Source organism: Salmo salar, chromosome ssa19 (assembly GCF_905237065.1).
Source record: "Salmo salar chromosome ssa19, Ssal_v3.1, whole genome shotgun sequence".
Classification (NCBI taxonomy): domain Eukaryota; kingdom Metazoa; phylum Chordata; class Actinopteri; order Salmoniformes; family Salmonidae; genus Salmo; species Salmo salar.
Window position 1 is genome coordinate 66,934,410 of NC_059460.1, and position 20,648 is coordinate 66,955,057.

At 41.1% G+C, this 20,648-nt stretch overlaps 1 protein-coding gene across 2 annotated transcripts in view; it reads right to left on the bottom strand.

Moving 5' to 3' along the window:
• The window catches only part of cpn1 (carboxypeptidase N, polypeptide 1), a 183,250-nt gene that overhangs the window by 105,777 nt on the left and 56,825 nt on the right, over positions 1–20,648 (bottom strand). For both annotated transcript variants that reach the window (XM_045701860.1, NM_001141729.1), the window contains exon 3: positions 793–948. In XM_045701860.1, the coding sequence (XP_045557816.1) occupies positions 793–948 (156 nt within the window). The remainder of the gene's footprint in view (positions 1–792; positions 949–20,648) is intronic.

Genomic DNA, 20,648 nt, shown 5'->3' on the forward strand with positions numbered 1-20,648 from the left:
TTTTCCAAGCAACTAGATGCATCACAAAACACAGCTAAATGATGCACTAACCTTTGACGATCTTCATCAGATGACACTCCTAGGACATTATGTTACACAATACATGTATGTTTTGCTCGATAAAGTTCATATTTTTATCCAAAAACAGCATTTTACATTGGCACGTAATGTTGAAATATTTTCCCTCCAAACCTCTGGTGAATCAGCACAATGAGCACACATATTACAGAAATACTCATCAAAATGTTTGATCAATATAGAAGTGTTATGCACAGAATTATAGATACACTTCTAAATGTAATCGCTTTGTCAGATTTCAAAAAAGGTTCACGGCGAAAGCACAATTTGCAATAATCTGAGTACAGCCCAGATGACACTAACAACTAGCAAACAGAAACCCGCCATCTTGGAGTCAATAAAACTTAGAAATTACATTATAAATATTCACTTACCTTTGATTATCTTCATCAGAAGGCACTCCTAGGAATCCCAGCTCCACAATAAATGTTCGATAAAGCTCATATTTATGTCCAAATACTGCATTTTGTTCGCGCGTTAGGTTCGTTAGGTTCGCATTCAAACAGTTTTAGAAACTTCAGAGTGTTTTCTATCCAAATCCACTAATAATATGCATATTCTAGTTTCTGGGCCAGAGTAGTAACCTGTTCAAATTGGGTACGTTTTTCATCCGGCCGTGAAAATGCTGTCCCCTAGCCCCAATTATTAATTAACCCCATGTATTCTTCCTGTACTCGGTCTTGTGGTTGATCTGCAGGGCTGTCTGGTACATACCTGATGCTCCCAGTTATCAGGCAGGGGCAGGTGATGGTTCCGACCATTAGTCTTCTCGTAGTAGTACATGAGAGCGTTCAGGTCTGGAAAATTCCGGTTCAGGTCCACCTCCCTGGAGTTGCCTCGCCCAACTAGGTAGCCATTGAACTCAGGACCCTGATGGACAAACAGAAGAAATATCCAATGAGGTTACACTATATCTTAAAGTCCTATTTCAACTGATGTTCCTCTGGTAAGAGGGATTAAACAATGGGTACTTTATGGTTTTACTTTGAATAATTTTAAACAATCAATAATTACCAGTACTATGGTCAGGGGTGTAGTGCTCTTTTTGTTTTAGGTGCCTAAGCACTAAGTCAGCATTTAGAACATACACATTGTAGGCCATACACACCAGAAAAGCTGGTGAAACCCTATTGTATTTGTTGGCGTACACTATTAGGGGTTAACCTTATTGTATTCATGGGATTCTGTAACTTGATGCACAAATACAACTCGGTCAAATGGTGGCGCTATAAACAGACTTTGAATTCAAAAGGGCAGCCGACTCCTTGTTCAACCTAGAGTCTTAGAATTTGGTACATATGTTTACCGAAAGGAAAGGAATACATTTGCCTCTTGGACCAATGACATCACAGTGATGGATTATCCAACGTTTTGAAAATAGTATAAATTCTTCTACATTTTTAACCTCTTAAACAACATCTCCTCAGACACCACGAAACCAATTTCTCCCAAACTTGCTGCACAGCATCCATAGACCAAGATATTGAAATGTATTATAAATGAAGTTGATATCTTAAACGTCATGGCCGCTGTGAGCCAATGAAGTTGAGTGAGTTTGGGCCTGACAATTCAAGTCACTCTTGGAGGGAATAGATCCCCCTGCTGGCCATGCATCTCAATACTCTACAGTGTTTCCTGAAGTGTGCACAGGTCCACTACCCACATGGATTGAAAAGTATAACATTGGTGTGAGTACCAGAGATGGTCAAGACCGTACCCCTTTAGATCTAGACCAAGACTAGATTTTCTCAGACCCAGACCAAGGACAAGTGGATCGAGACCATGACCAGACCAAGACCAGTTTAAATGGGTAAAAATAAGATCAAGTGGAGAAATTTTAATTGTATTTTTTTTTTTTATCCTTTATTTAACTAGGCAAGTCAGTTAAGACAAAATCCTATTTACAATGATAGCCTAGGAACAGTGGGTTAACTGCCTTGTTCAGGGGCAAAATGACTGATTTTTACCTTATCAGCTCGGGGATTCGATTTAGCAATCTTTCGGTTACTGGCCCAATGCGCTAACCACTAGGCTACCTGCCGCCCCTCAAGTAAACTTGAGTAAAGTATAGCTCTGTACAGTACAGTTCAGTACAATATAGGTCAGTTCAGTAAACTATTATTCAGTACAGTAAAGTACAGTATAGTACAGTAAGGTACAGTACAATAATGTACAGTTCAGTACAGTATAGTTCAGTACTGTATAGTTCAGTACAGTACAGTTCATTACAGTATAGTTCAGTACAGAAGAGTATAGTTCAGGAAAGTACATTACAGAGCAGTAAAGGACATTACAGTACAGAGCACATTATAGTAGAGTACAGTACATTATAGAGGTCTATGTTTGAGCCAAATATACATCTATGTTTGTGCTCTTTGAGGGTTGGAGCCACTTGCAGGCTCTGCATGTCAATAACCTACACTTTTTCCTGAAGTGTCCATCACCCACATGGTGGTGCTCTGTGGCTTAGTAGTTAGAGCATGGTGCTTGCAGTGCCAGGATAGTGGGTCTGAATCCCACGACTACCCGAATGTATCCACACATGACTGTAATTTGCTTTGGATAAAATAGAAAATACATATTAGAAGATTTGTGTAAACGCAAGAAATTGAGTCAAGACTGGAACCAGCAATTCATACATGCATGCTCTTCCATAGTGTTCAACCCTGATTTTTGCCATGGCTCAGAGGGTTAGTGACTTAGTCTTGAAATACATGCCAACCCATGGCGGCCTGGGTTCAAATCCTATCAAGACCTACTGCCTCTTTCAGATAGACATCACTAAACAGTGAGGGATTGTTGTTGTACTTGAACCAAATTGTATGACTTCTAAAATAAGGCATAATGTTTGAGAAACTATAAAGCACGAAATGGTCGGAAAGGCGAAAAGGGTGAAATGAGCGAAAAGCCCCGAACCCAGACCAAGGACCAGTGCATAAAGACCATGTCCAGACCAAGACCAGTTAAATTGGGAAAATGCAGCATGCAGCAACTACTCTTCATGGGGTCCATATAAAATGTACAAATACATGACAAAGTACAGAACAGTAATAGACAAGAACAACATAAGATATTACATTAAATTAAAATGTAAATAATAGTTACACACTGAGTGTACAAAACATTAGTAACACCTTTCCTAATATTGAGTTGCACCCCCTTTTGCCCTCAGAACAGCCTCAATTCGTTGGAGCATGGAGTCTACAAGGTATCGAAAGCGTTCCCCTGGGATGCTGGCCCATGATGACTCCAATGCTTCCCACAGTTGACTCAAGTTGGCTGGATGTCCTTTGGGTGGTAGACCATTCTTGATCCACACAGCAAACTGTTGAATGTGAAACAAACAGCAGCATTGCAATTATTGACACACAAACCAGTGCGCCTTGCAAGTACTAACATTTCCCTGTTTTAAAGTACTTAAATGTTTTGTCTTGCCTATTCACCCACTGAAATGCACACATACACAATCCATGTCTCAATCGTCTCAAGGCTTAAAAATCATTCTTTAATCTGTCTCCTCCCTTTCATCTACACTGACTGAAGTGGAATTAAGTTTCACCTGGATCTGGCAATGTCATGGAAAGAGCAGGTGTTCCTAATGTTTCATACACTCAATAGGAAACACCAAGAGACAACAAAAATGCTATTTACCCACTATTCACATATACATATTCATATTCTTATATACAGTACAGTTAAATTAGATATTTAGAAAAAGGAGAGGCGCTATGATACATGTTTTTTATCCTTTTTTTTAAGCTAAACTTACTTTTTTCCTGAGTAATCTCTGCCGCCAGAGTATTACACGATGACATGGCTCTATACATAACTGAGTGATGCATTAAAACTGTTTTTGGTTTGGGTACCATAAAGAAACCCATAGTGGTGTGTCTGGTGGGATATGTACAGTATGTCTGTTTGAAGTGTACGCAAATAGATTCTACAAGTTGTTAGGCATTTTCAACACCAAAATGTTTTTTAAAAAGACTAGACGAGAAGTAGTCCACTTCTCCTCAACCCTCAAACAAGAAAGACTATTGTGCATGTTGTTGATGTTAGTTCTGTGTGCGCAGTTAAGGGCAAGGCGGGCTGCTTTGTTTTGAGCTAGCTGCAGCTTTGCTAGGTCTTTCTTTGCTAGGTCTTTCTTTGCTGCACCTGACCATATTACCGGATAGTAATCAAGATGGGACAAGATCAGCGCCTGGACAAATAGTACAGTTGATTTGTGTGTCAAAAACACATTTTTTTTTTATAGGACATACATACATACCTCTACCCATCTTCACAACAACTTGGTCAATATGACTTGACCATGGTAACTGACCATCCAATGTTACTCCTAGGAGTTCAGTTTCTTACACTTGTTAAGTAGTCACACCCTTTATGCACAAATCCAGTCCAGGTTTAGGACTAAGAGAATGCTTTGAAACAAGTACAATGCTTTTGATCTATTTAAGACCGGTTTATTTTTAATTACCCATTCTGACACTGACTGTAACTCCTTGCTAAGTGTCTCAATGAGCTCACTGGCTGTAGGTGCTGATGTGTAGAGTGTGCAATCATCAGAATACAGTTATTTTAGCTTCTTGTAAGACAAGTGACAAATAATTTGTAAAAATAGAGAAGAGCAACAGCCTAAGGCAACTGCTCTGAGGGATACCGTACTGTACATATCTGATGTTAGAGAAGCTTCCACTGAAGAATACTCTGAGTTTTATTGGATAAGTAACTCTCCAACCATTTGATGGCAGGTGATGTAAAATCAAATCAAATACATTTTTATTTGTCACATGCGCCGAATAAAACAGTGAAATGCTTACTTACAAGCCCTTAACCAACAATGCAGTTTTAAGAAAATAGAGTTAAGAAAATATTTATTCAATAAACTAAAGTAAATAAATATTTTAAAAAATAAAGTAACACAATAAAATAACAATAATGAGGCTATATATAGGAGGTATCGGCACCGAGTCAATGTGCGGGGGTACAGGTTAGTCAAGGTCATGTGTACATGTTGGTAGGGGTAAAGTGACTATGCATAGATTAGAATAGAATAGAATAAAACTTTATTGTCCATCCTGGATGGACATTTTTCTTTGGCATCACCTTTCATTAAAATAATGTGGTATCCCGGGAGATCTACTGGGGGTTGGTGATAGAGGGGAGGTAAAGTGCCACGACGTTGGCTCCCTCTGCTGGGAGTACACGGGCTGGGCACCCCGACATGCATGGCTCCAAGTAGAGGTAATTAGAGGCGACATAAAAGGAGCAAGGTGACACACCATGGGAGAGAATAGAGAGGCCGACAGAGCAGAAGCTGAGAAGAAGGGCTGAGCAAAACCTAGGTGATTTTGTTGTTAGTAAAGTCGTGTTTGCTGACTAGAACCTCCCTGTGTCTGTGTTAATCTCTGCACGCTCAACGCAATACCCCACGGGTTACCACAATAATCACATACATTCTCACATCATACACATATTAACCAGTCAGTCCATCATGTTGCATACACTAACAACATAGAGGGCATTAATACATTCACTCACAAATTACCACTGTCCCAACTTCACTAGATAGATAAGTACATATACCGATACAATTTACTTTGCATTTAGTTGTCCAATAGCACAAGGAACGAATTAATGTTTAAACACGTTCTTCTTGGCCATGGGCATTCTGAAGCGCCGGCCAGAGGGAAGCCTCTCGAACTGAGGGTGTAGAGGGTGGGAGGGGTCGCAAACGACAGACAGTGCCTTCTTTTTGGTTGCCTTGTGGAACAGAATGTTCAAATGTGCCTGTGGTTGATCAATTACTTTGCTGGCTGTGTTTACTATTCTGGTCAGTTTGCTTTTTCTCCTCATGCTCAGATTACCATACCAGACTGTCATATTGAAACGTGAGGATGCTCTCCACCAAGCTGCTGTACACCCTCTCAAGAACATCCTGGCTGACCCCAAACCCCTTTAATTTCCTGATTACGAACAGGCGTTGGCTTGATTTAAAAAAAATAGTCTGCATTCTCTGTAAAACTCAGCTTGTTATCAATTTCTGTCCCTAGGTATTTAAAACACGCAACCACCTCCACTGGTTGGTCGTTCAGAGTGGTTGGGACATTGGTAAGTTGTTACCATTGATGATCAGCTCCTTTGTCTTTTCCACATTGATGTGGAGGGCACTTGACCGGCACCATTCTTGAAGGTTATTGGTCTATTTAAAATAGCTGTCCCCATCTGATGTAGCTTCTTTAAAAACGAGTCTTACCAGAGCCATGTCATCCGCGTACTTAAAAAGGTTCACATTGTTTCCTCGGATCTTCATCTCATTAGTGTAGATAGAGAACAACAACGGTGAAAGGACACACCCCTGGGGTTCCCCCTTGTTCAGGGTCAGTTCATCAGAGAGGGCCCCATTCATGAGGACCCTCTGTGGGCGGTCAGTTAATAAGTCCTTGATCCAACCTGCGAGGCCTCCGTTGATGTTCAGGTCCAGTAGTGGTTTCAGCAGTGTGTGTATTTACATTGTATTGAAAGCTGAAATAAAATCAATAAATAAAATGTGTGCATATGATTTTGCATGTTGAAGGTGACTAGCCACCATGTTCACCAAGGTCAGGGTAGAATCCTCACTCCCCCTCTGGGCCTTATAGGCAACCTGTAACGGGTCCAGTTGATCTGCTATGGAAAGTGTAAGGTACTTACTAACAACCCTTTCCATGCATTTGACCAAAAGTCATTTGGTGATTTGGCCACTGACTTCTTAGGCACCGGTGGTCAGCAGGAGTTGAAACAGTCGTGTGAGTACTCCCTTGAGCTGGTCAGCGCAGACCTTCAGTACTTTGCCCCATAGTTTGTCTGGGCCCGGTGCTTTGTGTGGCTTAATATTTAACAAGCATGAGGCCACCTCGTTCTCTGTTATCTGGACAGGAGAGGATATGGCGATACTCTCACATATTTGTTTACATTTGTCAAATCTTCCATAAAAACAGTTTAGGTCGTTTACAAAGGATGAACAGTCTGACATATTATTGTTCTCTCTTGTCCTTTCTCTTCCCATCATTGCATTTAGTCCTTCCCATGCTTGTCTTGGATTGCCAGTACAGAACTTCTGCTCCACTTTATCCTTGAAGTCCTTTTCTGCTTTCCATATTTTTGACCTGAATTAATTGTCTTTTTCCTTTACAGAATCAGTATCTCCTTTAAGGAATGCAAACATCCTTTCATTGAGGCACATTTTCAAGTCCTTAGACACCCAGGGCTTGTTGTTGGGAAATACTCTGACAGTTTTCGTGTTAATGTCAGTATTCTCACAGAACTGGATCTATGAGGTAATGCTGTCTGTCAACTCATGGGGATCCCTCAGTCAAAGAACACCTCCCAGTCTGTGACGTCAAAGCAATCCTTAAGCTCCTCCCTGCTCTCCTCTGTCCATACCTGAATGGATTTCTCTACAGGTTTTTCACGTTTCACCTGCTGCCTGTATCTCGGTAGGAGATTGATAACGTTATGGTCCATTTTCCCAATGGGTGCTCTGCATTGCCATAACAGGATGCGAGTTGAGCGAGTTGGACAGGTAACGTACTGTTGCAGAGTGGGGAGGTGCGCCGAGAGGGAGAGCATATTAAAATCCCCAAGCACAAATACTGGCTGGTCAGTTGATCGTGAAAGTGCAGCACTGAAACAGTCTGTAATCCTGTCAGCAGCTTCCTTATTGATAGGTCTAGGCACATAGACCAGAATAATGGTAATTTGTCCAAACATGCGTGGTAGATAGAATGGCCTGAATGATACAACGAGAATCTCATAGTCTCCGGTGCACACTTGTTCAATCACATTACACTGCGTGGTAGTATTATCTACAAAGTTGCATAGCGCCCCGCCTATTGATTTATGTAATGTTGTTTTGTCTCGATCTCCTCTTATGACTGTATCCATCAATGTTCACATCAGTATTAATCTGCTTGAGCCACGTTTCTGTAAAGCAGTCCTCTTCAAATTTAGCCCTTGTCGCTAACTCATCCAGTTTGTTATTTAACCTCTCTGGGCTAGGCGGGACGAAATCGTCCCACCTACGCAACAGCCAGTGTAATCCCGTGGTGCGATTTTCAAATACCTTAGAAATGCTATTACTTCAATTTCTCAAACATATGACTATTTTACACCATTTTAAAGACAAGACTCTCGTTAATCTAACCACACTGTCCGATTTCAAAAAGGCTTTACAACGAAAGCAAAACATTAGATTATGTCAGCAGAGTACCCAGCCAGAAATAATCAGACACCCATTTTTCAAGCTAGCATATAATGTCACAAAAACCCAGAAGACAGCTAAATGCAGCACTAACCTTTGAAGATCTTCATCAGATGACACACCTAGGACATTATGTTATACAATACATGCATGTTTTGTTCAATCAAGTTCATATTTATATCAAAAACCTGCTTTTTACATTAGCATGTGACGTTCAGAACTAGCATACCCCCCGCAAACCTCCGGTGAATTTACTAAATTACTCACGATAAACGTTCACAAAAAACATAACAATTATTTTAAGAATTATAGATACAGAACTCCTTTGTGCAATCGAGGTGTCCGGTTTTAAAATAGCTTTTCGGTGAAAGCACATTTTGCAATATTCTCAGTAGATAGCCCAGCCATCACGGGTAGCTATTTAGACACCCACCAAGTTTAGCCCTGACCAAAGTCAGATTTACTATTACAAAAGTTTGATTACCTTTGATGTTCTTCGTCAGAATGCACTCCCAGGACTGCTACTTCAATAACAAATGTTGGTTTGGTCCAAAATAATCCATCGTTATATCCAAATAGCGGCATTTTGTTCGTGCGTTCAAGACACTATCCGAAGTGTAAATAAGGGTCACGAGCATGGCGCAATTCGTGACAAAAAAAATCTAAATATTCCATTACCGTACTTCGAAGCATGTCAACCGCTGTTTAAAATCAATTTTTATGCCATTTTTCTCGTAAAAAAACGATAATATTCCGACCGGGAATCTGCGTTTAGGTAAACAGAGGAAAGAAAACAAAGCATTCGGTCGACGCGGGCACACGCCTGAGTCTCACAGTACTGTAACCAGCCACTACCCAAACGCGCTACTTTTTTTCAGCCAGAGCCTGAAAAGCCACGATTCAGCTTTTTGCCGCCTTCTGAGAGCCTATGGGAGCCGTAGGAAGTGTCACGTTATAGCAGAGATCCTCAGTCTTCAATAAACAGAGGCAAGAAGAACGACACCTTGTCAGACAGGCCACTTCCTGCATGAAATCTTCTCAGGTTTTTGCCTGCCATATGAGTTCTGTTATACTCACAGACACCATTCAAACAGTTTTAGAAACTTTAGGGTGTTTTCTATCCAAAGCCAATAATTATATGCATATTCTAGTTACTGGGCAGGAGTAGTAACCAGATTAAATCGGGTACGTTTTTTATCCAGCCGTGTCAATACTGCCCCCTAGCCCTAACAGGTTAATGACCGCACGTTTGACAGGGTGATCAACAGGAGCGGGTGATGGCATCCCCGCCTCTGTAATATGTTCCTGATACCACCTCTTGAGCCTCGCGTCTTCTTAGTTCCCTTTTTGACTTTGTAGAACAACCATTATGCAAGGCAATGCTGTTTTGGACAGTGTGAGCTTTATCTTCGGGACGAGAGCAGAAACTAACGGGAGTAGGTGATGGTGGTTGATTTACTCACTGAATCCATTCAACCTCCGGTAGTGATTGTAAAGTTTTTCCGCATATTACAACGGTTAGGATTAAGGTCGTCACACATGCCACGAACAATACACTTTTAATCTTGCGAGGCACTTAGATTTAGACAAGTGTGACAAAACTAAACAAAATTGAATGATATAACTATAAACAAACAAACAATTCACGCAGGTGAGCTCAGGGTCTGGCAGCGAGTAGAAGCAGTGTAAAAACAAAGGGGGGTCAATGCAAATAGTCCGGATGGCCATTTGATTAATTGCTCAGCAGTCTTATGGCTTGGGGGTAGAAGTTGTTATGGAGTCTTTTGGACCTAGACTTGGCACTCCGGTACCGCTTGCTGTGCAGTAGCAGAGGGAACAGTCTATGACTTGGGTGACTGAAGTCTCTGAAAACATGTTGGGCTGCCTAGTATATAGCTTCTGGATGACAGGAAGCTTGGCCCCAGTGATGTACTGGGCTGTACGCACTACCCTCTGTAGAGACTTACAGTAAGATGCCGAGCTGTTGCCATACCAGGCGGTGATGCAACCGGTCAGGATGCTCTCGATGGTGCAGCTGTAGAACTTTTTGAGGATCTAGGGACCCATGCCAAATCTTTCCAGTCTCCTGAGGGGAAAAGGTGTTGTCTAGCCCTCTTCATGACTTTCTTGGTGTGTTTGGACCACGACAGTTTGTTGGTGATGTGGACACCAAGGAACTTGAAACTCTCAACCTGCTCCACTACAGCCCAGTCAATGTGAATGGGGGCGTGTTCGGTCCGCGTTTTCCTGTAATCCACGATCATCTCCTTTGTATTGCTAACTTTGAGGGAGAGGTTGTTCTCCTGGAACCACACTGCCAGGTCTCTGACCTCCTCTCTATGGGCTGTCTCATCATTGTCGGTGATCAGGCCTTGCATCGTTGTGTCGTCAGCAAACTTAATGATGATGTTGGAGTCGTGCTTGGCCACGCAGTCGTGGGTGAACAGGGGGCCCCCGTGTTTAGAATCAGCGTGGCAGATATCTGGTTGCCAACCCTTACCACCTGGTCGTGGCCCGTCAGGAAGTCCAGGATCCAGTTGCAGAGGGAGGCATTTAGTCCCAGGGTCCTTAGCTTAGTGATGAGCTTTGTGGGCACTATGGTGTTGAATGCTGCGCTATAGTCAATGAACAGCATTCTCACATAGGTGTTCCTTTTGTCCAGGTGGGAAAGGGCAGTGTGGAGTGTGATAGAGATTGCGTCATCTGTGTATTTGTTGTAGCGGTATGCAAATTGGAGTGGGTCTAGGGTTTCTGGGATGATGGTGTTGATGTGAGCCATGACCAGCCTTTCAAAGCACTTCATGGCTACCAACGTGAGTGCTACGGGGCGGTAGTCATTTAGGCAGGTTACCTTCACTTTCTTAGGCACAGGGACTATGGTGGTCTGCTTGAAACATGTAAGTATTACAGATTCGGTCAGGGAGAGGTTGAAAATATCAGTAAAGACACTTGGCAGTTAGTCCGTGCATGCTCTGAGTACACGTCCTGGTAATCCGTCTGGCCCTTGTGAATGTTGACCTGTTTAAAGGTCTTGCTCACAACAGCTACGGATAGCGCTTCTGGATGAGCATTTTCTTGGTTCCTTATGGCCTTAAACAGCTTGTTGAGAGCAGTCTTAATGCCAGCATCAGTTTCTGGTGGTAAATAGATGGCTGCGAAAAATATAGAAGAAAACTCTCTTGGTAGATAGTGTGGTCTAGAGCTTAACATGAGGTACTCTACCTCAGGAGAGCAATACCTCAAGACAACCTTAATGTTAGACACCGTGCACCAACTGTTATTGACAAATAGACACACACCCCCACCCCTCATCTTACCAGACGTAGCTGTTATGTCCTGCCGATGCACGGAAAACCCAGCCAACTGTGAATTATCCGTGTCGTCGTTCAGCCACGACTGTGTGAAACATAGTTTTAATGTCCCGTTGGTAAGATAGTCTCAAACGGAGCTCATACAGTTTATTCTCCAGTGATTGCACGTTGGCTAATGGAATGGATGGTAGAGGTGGATGACATGCCTTCATCAATCAAGTAATTGACTTGTTGTGGTTTTCCTTCACAGCAGACACCAAACAAGTAGATGGGACCTGGCTGCATAGAGTCAGAAGAATAGTGCACCTGCGAACAACAAAATAACATTAAGATAAATTAAAATGAACTGTCACACCCCTGTCAGTCTGTCTTTACACAGCTCGAAACGCATTTGCCTGCTTCCCATATATGTATATTTTATATTTTGTTTGTGTGTGTGTGTGTGTATCTATCATCTATGTCCTTAATCAGTATAAAATAGGACATATTGCTTACTTGTTGAGCAAAATCAAAGCTGTAAAGCATTCCTGATGTCTTTGCTTGCTGGTTCAATAGTGCCCCCAGAGACAACTGCAGGTCTTGACAGGTGGTCTTGCAGTCAGCAACCATCTTCTGGTCGACAGACCGTTCACTCTGAACAAGTGCTTGCTTGGGCCAGCTCTCTTTTTGATGGGAGGCATAAAACCATTCTCCTTGTATGACTGGTGGAGGAGAGTCAGGCGTGTTCTACTGATGCTGAAAGACATGTAATCATCTGGTGAATTGGCGTCTTTTGTTTAGACTTGTAGCTAGCTAGCTAAACAATGAACCATAATCCAAATCCATAGAGTACTACCAATACAAACACATTGTCATAGTGAAAGATAGTTCAGTGTTAATTCGTTAGCTAGCTAACATTAGGCTATAACTAGCAATGCAAATGGCTTTCTGAGATAATATTACTACACAGATCATACACGTAATGCTAGCCATCTTACATCAGCTAGCTAACAGTACACTTTAACTTGGGGTATTTTGTTTAGACATGGAGCTAGCTAGCTAACTATGAAATACAAACCGATTGTCATAACTAGCTAAAGTTAACCAAAGAAGTTCAATGTTAGCTAGTTAGCTAGGTAACATTAGGCTAATTAGAAACGTATAATATCTGAAACTGTAGCTAGACTCTTACCCATATACATGGATGAACGCTTCACAGCAGACTGCAACCCCTTTCATTAAATAAGACGTCCTGTGTTGTTTCCGTTTTGTTTGAAAAGCTTGCTTGGCACGTTGTGTCAAGTCACTGTGGTTCACATCATCTGATTCATTTTCAGAATCAGAGAGAGCCAGCATGGTACAATCATCCTCCTGATAGTAGTCCATCACAACATTTTCCCACTGACCATTGTCGATTTACGCCTGATAAATTCAGGGCAGCAATGTTATTAAGAGCAGTAGCAAAACATTTGCAGTTCTCCATGGCTAACGTTATATCTTTAGAAATAATTGCAGTAGAAAGGATTATCTACTCATAACGAGCTGTTTATTTTATAGACAGAAGATGCTACACGGCAGACCAATCCGAAACTCATCTCTCGGCATGTCCAGCCCATTCATATCTCAGTCAATCATGGCTAGTAGGAAGGTTACTGCCTTTTTCTAGGCTTGTAATTTAACACCTTTATTTGTATTTACAGATGGCATACACGTTTGTTATTAAGGCACATGAAAGTTCAAATGTTCAAGAAGGCATTTCTGCCCAAAACGCATTTTGATTAAAAAAAAAATTAAATAAATGTTCAAAACGCCTCTTCTGTGAAGTCACGACTGGCGACATAGACTAGATTTATGAAACGAGTCAAATTGTGGTCAGTGGTTTAAATTAATAGTTGTGGTCATTAGTTGTGCTGTTGTGGTCAGGTGTTGTGTTGTTGTGGTCAGTAGTTGTGTGATTGTGGTCAGTAGTTGTGGTCATTAGTTGTAGTCAGTAGTTGTGTGGTTATTGTCAGTAGGTATGTGGTTGTGGTCATTAGTTGTGTGGTTGTGGTCAGTAGTTGTGGTCAGTAGGTACAGTCAGTAGTTGTGATCAGTAGTTGTGTGGTTGTGGTCAGTTGTTGTTGTCAGCAGATATGTGGTTGTGGTGATTAGTTGTGGTCAAGAATTGTGGTCAGTAGTTATGGTCAGTAGTTGTGTGGACGTGGTCAGTAGATGTGGTTGTAAGTTGTGGTCAGTAGTTGTGTGGTTCTGGTTAGTAGTTGTGGTCAGTATTTCTGGTCAGTAGTTGTGTAATTGTGTGGTTGTGTTCATTAACTGTAGTCAGTAGTTGTGTGGTCAGTCGGTGTGTGGTTGTGGGCAGTAGTTGTGTGGATTTTGTCAGTAGTTAGTTATATGGTTTTGGTCAGTAGTTGTGTGGATGTGGTTAGTAGTTGTGGCCAGGAGTTGTGGTCAGTATTTGTGGTCAGTAGTTGTGTGGTCAGTAGTTGTGTGGTTGTGGTCAGTAGATGTGTAGTTGTGGTGATTAGTTGTGGTCAGTAGTTGTGTGGAAGTGATTAGTAGTTGTGGTCAGGAATTGTGGTCAGTCCTAGCTGGAGCATTGCTCTCATCTTTTCTATCAACATAGACAGGGCTCTAAATCCTCTAGCTCCAAAATGAGATAGGGTGCAGGCCAGGCAGCAGGCAGTTAGTCAGCCTGCCAGCTTAGTGGAGTCTGCCACTGGCACAGTCAGTATAGTCAACTCAGCTTTCCCCATTGAGACCACTCAGCTTTCCCTACTCTGTGCCTCGATTTAGGTCGGGCAAAACAAAACATCGCCGTGTTCACTTAGCAATCTCACTAGAATAGGGCCCTCGTCCATTCCTGTTATTATTGAAAGAGATTGCGATCTCTCACATCTCAAAATACGGCAACTTAATGTTAGATCCCTCACTTCCAAGGCAGTCATAGTCAATGAACTAATCACTGATCATAATCTTGATGTGATTGGCCTGACTGAAACATGGCTCAAACCTGATGAAACTACTATGTTAAATGAGGCCTCTCCTCCTAGTTACACCATGCATACCCCACAAGACATTCCACAAGAGGTCTCTTCACAGTCCCCAAGTCCAGAACAGACTATGGTAGGTGCACAGTACTACATAGAGCCATGACTTCATGGAACTCTACTCCACATCAAGTAACTGATGCAATTTGTAAAATTTGATTTAAAGGATTTGGATTTAAAGGATTTGGCCGGCAGGGGTGTCCTTGTCCCATCGTGCACTAGCGACTCCTGTGGCGGGCCGGGCGCAGAGCACGCTGACAAGGTCGCCAGGTGCATGGGGTTTCTTCCAACACACTGGCTTCCGGGTTAAGTGGGCATTGTGTCAAGAAGCAGTCGGGTTGTGTTTCGGAGGACACATGGCTCTAGACTTCGCCTCTCCCGAGTCCATACGGGAGTTGCAGCGATGAGAAAAAACTGTAACCACCAATTGGATACCACGAAATTGTGGAGAAAAAGGCGTAAAAAAACAAAAAACGTATAAAAATACACCTTATTGAACAGCGGGGACTGTGAAGCAACACATACATAGGCACAGACACATGCATACACACACACACGATAACATGCACACTATACACACACGTACACATGGATGTTGTGTGGTGGAGTAGGCCTGAGGGCACACAATGTGTTATGAAATCTGTGAATGTATTGTAATGTTTTTAAAATTGTACAATTGCCTTAATTTTGCTGGACCCCAGGATGAGTAGCAGCTAATGGGGATCCATAATAAATATGAATACCACATCCCCCGTGCATCCCGCAAAGACAGAGGTGTTGCTTACATTTACAACAGCAAATTTCAATTTACAAAAAACTAAATTAATGCGTTTGTTCTTTACAGCTACTGTTTACAGGACTCCTGGGCCATATAGAGCGAACCCACTGAGTTCCCTGAATTCCTATCGGACCTTGTTGTCATGGCAGATAATATTCTAATATTTGGTGACTTCAATAGTCACATGGAAAAGTCCACAGACCCACTCCAAAGGCTTCGTAGCCGTCATCGACTCAGTTGGTTTTGTCCAACATGTCTCCGGACCTACTCATTGCCACAGTCATACACTAGATCTAGTTTTGTCCCGTGGAATGAATATTGTGGATCTAAATGTTTTTCCTCATAATCCTGGACTATCGGACCACTATCTTATTACATTTGCAATCACAACAATAATCTGTTTAGAACCCAACCAAAGATCATCAAAAGCTGTGCTATAAATCCTTGGACAACCCCAAAATTCCTAGATGCCCTTGCAGACTCCCTCCACCTACCCAAGGACGTTGGAGTACAAAAATCGGTTAACCACCTAACTGAGGATCTAAATTTAACCTTGCGTAATCCCCTAGATGCAGTCGCACCCCTAAAAACAAAAAACATTTGTCAAAAGAAATTAGCTCCCTGATATACAGAAAATACCCGAGCCCTGAAGCAAGCTTCCAGGAAATTGGAATGGAAATGACGCTCCCCAAACTGGAACTCTTCCGACTAGCTTGGAAAGACATTACCATGCAATATCAAAGATTCCTCACTGCTGCTCGATCATTCTATTTTTCCAACCTAATTGAGGAGAATAAGAACAACCAAAATGTATTTTTGACACTGTTGCAAAGCTAACTAAAAAGCAGCATTCACCAAGAGAGGATGGCTTTAAATTCAGCAGTGATGAACTTCTTTGACGAAAAGATCCAGATCATTAGAAAGCAAATTACGGACTCCTCCTTGAATCTGCGTATTTCTCCAAAGCTCAGTTGTCCTGAGTCTGCACAGAAATGCCAGGACCTAGGATCAATTGAGACAGTCAAGTCTTTTAATCTTTTATCGCTTGACACATTCATGAAAACAGTCATAGCCTCTAAACCTTCCAGCTGCATACTGGACTCTATTCCAACTAAACTACTGAAAGAGCTACTTCCTGTGCTTGGCCCTCCTATGTTGAACATAGGTAATGGCTCCCTATCCTCCGGATGTGTATCAAACTCATTGAAAGTGGCAGCAATAAAGCCTCTCCTGAATAAGCCAAACTTTGACCCCAAAAAAACAAAAAATCTATTGGCCTATATCGAATCTCCCATTTTGCTAAAAATGTTTTAAAGCTGTTGCGCAGCAACTCACTGCCTTCCTGAAGACAAATAATGTATACGAAATGCTTCAGTCTGGTTTTTAACCCCATCATAGCACTGAGACTGCACTCGTGAAGGTGGTAAATTATCTTTTAACCTGTTGGGGCTAGGGGGCAGTATTTGCACGGCCGGATAAAAAACGTACCCAATTTAAACTGGTTACTACTCTTGCCCAGAAACGAGAATATGCATATTAGTAGATTTGGATAGAAAACACTCTAAAGTTTGTTTGAATGGTGTCTGTGATTATAACAGAACTCTTATGGCAGGCCAAAACCTGAGAAGATTCTATATGGGAAGTGCCCTGTCTGACAATTTGTTGTCCTTCAGTTGCATCTCTATCGAAAATACAGCATCTCTGCTGTAACGTGACATTTTCTAAGGCTTCCATTGGCTCTCAGAAGGCGCCAGAAAGTGTAATGGGGTGTCTGCAGTCTCTGGGCGATGTACAGCAGCTCTGTTTGTGAGTGGTCAGGCTGGGGACAGTGACACTGGAGATGCGCGTTCATGAGAATTCTCAATTTTTTCCTTTCAGCCTTTGAATGAATACAACGTCGCCCGGTTGGAATATTATCGCTATTTTACGAGAAAAATTGCATAAAAATTGATTTTAAACAACGTTTGACATGCTTCGAAGTACAGTAATAGAATATTTTGAAATGTTTTGTCACGAAATGCGTTCGCACGTCACCGTTTGGATAGTTACCTGAACGCATGAACAAAACAGCGGTATTTGGATATAACTATGGATTATTTGGAACAAAAACAACATTTCTTGTGGAAGTAGCAGTCCTGGGAGTGCATTCTGACAAAGATCAGCAAAGGTAATACAATTTTTCTAATAATAATTCAGAGTTTAGTGAGCCCCGAACTTGGCGGGTGTCAAAATAGCTAGCCATGATGGCTGAGCTATGTACTCAGAATATTGCAAAATGTGCTTTCGCCGAAAAGCTATTTTAAAATCTGACATAGCGATTGCATAAAGGAGTTCTGTATCTATAATTCTTAAACTAATTGTTATGTATTTTGGCAACGTTTATGATGAGTAATTTAGTAAACTCACCGGAAGTTTTCGGTGGGAATACATTTTCTGAACATCACACGCCAATGTAAAAAGCTGTTTTTTGATATAAATATGAACTTGATTGAACAAAACATGCATGTATTTTATAACATAATGTCCTAGGAGTGTCATCTGATGAAGATCATCAAAGGTTAGTGCTTCATTTAGCTGTGTTTTGGGTTTTTGTGACATATATGCTTGCTTGGAAAATGGCTGTGTGATTATTTTTGGCTATGTACTCTCCTAACATAATCTAATGTTTTGCTTTCGCTGTAAACACTTTTTGAAATCGGACAATGTGGTTAGATTATTGCTAGCGGAACGTCTGTCCTCAATTAAGCTACAGGAGGGTAAGTCTCCAGGAGATCTGAACCCCCATCCTTTTCTCTTGTAACCTCTCTCCCTCTACTATAGCCGTCTTTGGTGATTGGACTGAGAGGGACAGCTTGCCGCTACCACATTTAAGTCATTCAATGTGTGATTCATTCACCATTACATCAACATTTAAAATTAAGTGAATAATCTTTATTTTATATTCTTGTTTGTTTGTGAGGAGGTCCAGTAGGTTAATATGAATAGTACTGATGACTGTATTCCAATCATGTTGGTAAGGTTGACTTGAGTGAAATAATGTTACGTTTACGTTTTGATATTGTAATACTTTCTGTAACTGGTCTCATCATCTGCTGCTTGCATTTCAATAGCTAAGTTGTTTATGAATTGCACAACTGCCAGAAAGTGAGGATAAATCAGGCTATGATGCTGCAACATCAGTCAAATGCCATCTTAGTGCAGAACATCGCCTGGACACTTATACAGTGCATTTGTTAAATATTCAGACAACTTTTCTTTTTCCACATTTTGTTACATTATAGCCTTTTTATAGTGGTTATAGTGTTGGGCCAGTAACCGAAATGTTTCTAGATCGAATCCCCGAGCTGACAAGGTAAAAATCTGTCTTTCTGCCCCTGAACAAGGCAGTTAACCCACTGTTCCTAGGCCGTCATTGTAAATAAGAATTTGTTCTGAACTGACATGCCTAGTTGAATAAAGGTTAAATAAATAAAATATTTCTACATTGGATTAAACATAGGTTTTTTTCTCATCAATCTACACACAATAGCCCATAATGACAAACCCAAAACATTTAAAAAACAAACATTTTTGCTAATTTTTTACTTTGTTATTATGGGGTATTGTGTGTAGATTGATGAGGGGAAAAAAATATTTAATGGATTTTAGAATAAGGCTGTAATGTAACAAAATGTGGAAAAAGTCAAGGGGTCTGAATACTTTCCGAATGCACTGCATGAATGACTTTGAGACTGCAAATAATATTGGAGATATGGCCAAAGAGTAACTAATACAGACAATTAAGGTAAGAATAGATATAGCTATAATGTTATACTTCTCCTTGATGAAACTGTCACAAAATTACGCTATTGAATGTAGATATAGAGCATTGGTTTGAATAGCTAGCTACGGTGGAGAGGTTGGTTTGATGCGCTATGAATGTTTGTAGCTGATCTGACCTCATGCCTTATTGATAGTTAATCTCACTTGAATTTAATTGTGAATATGGGTGAGATAACAAAACTATATTGAGGGTTAGTCTCGCTTTGCCATACCTCAAAAATCACATGGTTATCACGTCTCCCTTGGAGGTTGGAGAATGTTTTATTGCAAAAACGGTTTGAATTGTCCGCTGGTTCCCAGAGGCAAGATTATGATTGGACGTTACATTTCAAGAACCTGTCCCCCACACACCTGTAGAAGGGGTGTTATGTGCTTCACCGCTTTCCGTCTGGGTAAATGTTGCTTATGTTAGTTTCAAGTGCTAGTGTGGCCAACAGTCTGCAATTTAAATTTATTGAAATTGAAAGTGGATTACGCTGGTAAAGTCAAACGTCACAACATCTTCTAAATCGCTCTGGTGACAAATATACTTTTTTCCTTTTCTACCAATGAAAATGTTGTGAAGTTTACCCATTATTTTGTTTTTGTTAAGACCCAAAAAATGGAGGCAACAGGAGAACATATTCAAGGAAGTAAATACATTTAAACAATGTTTTAAAAATGATGTATTGTTAGCTAGATAGCTGGCTATGTTAGGCCACTTTGTAGGCTAACTCAACTGAGCTGCTAGCTAGCTAGCTAACTTTTTATTAGCTAGCTATCTTAATGTAATCATTGGAAATTAAAAACACTGTCTCCAAATGTGTAGATAAGAGGTTGAAATTGCAGCTCCAGCTGTCAGTAAAGGGAAAGTGTAGGCTACTGGATAACCTAGGCACAATTGGCTGCCTAAGCTAGCTACTGGATAGGCACTGTTAATTTTGTGGGAGGACATTCCCTAGAGGGGAAAACTTTGAGGACAGAGATATAATAGCAACATAATATTCAGTGTTGTCTAATTTGAGTATAATGAAGCCTGTTTATTTGAGATGTTTTCTGTCCTCGGATATGGAAAGCTGTGAAAGCCTGTTTGCAGATGAAGTGAGAGGTCTCAAGGAATGTCCCAAGAGACTAAGGGTATATCCTATATGCTAAGGGTTATACAGCATGTGTAGGCTTACCTACGTTTGCAAATGTTGTATATCAGGGGAGCAAGGTTGGTCACCGCTGGTATGGAGTTTTTTTTGTTCACCTGAAATAATGCTTTCGTAATAATAGCCTACTTGTTACTACTCAATTATCTATTGTTGTTTAGACTAAGAGATCAAATCCTTATATACGAGTTAGCTTATTCTGTACATCTTGAAGTGAAGTGTTGATTAAACTATTATTCAAAATGAACTAGTGTAAAA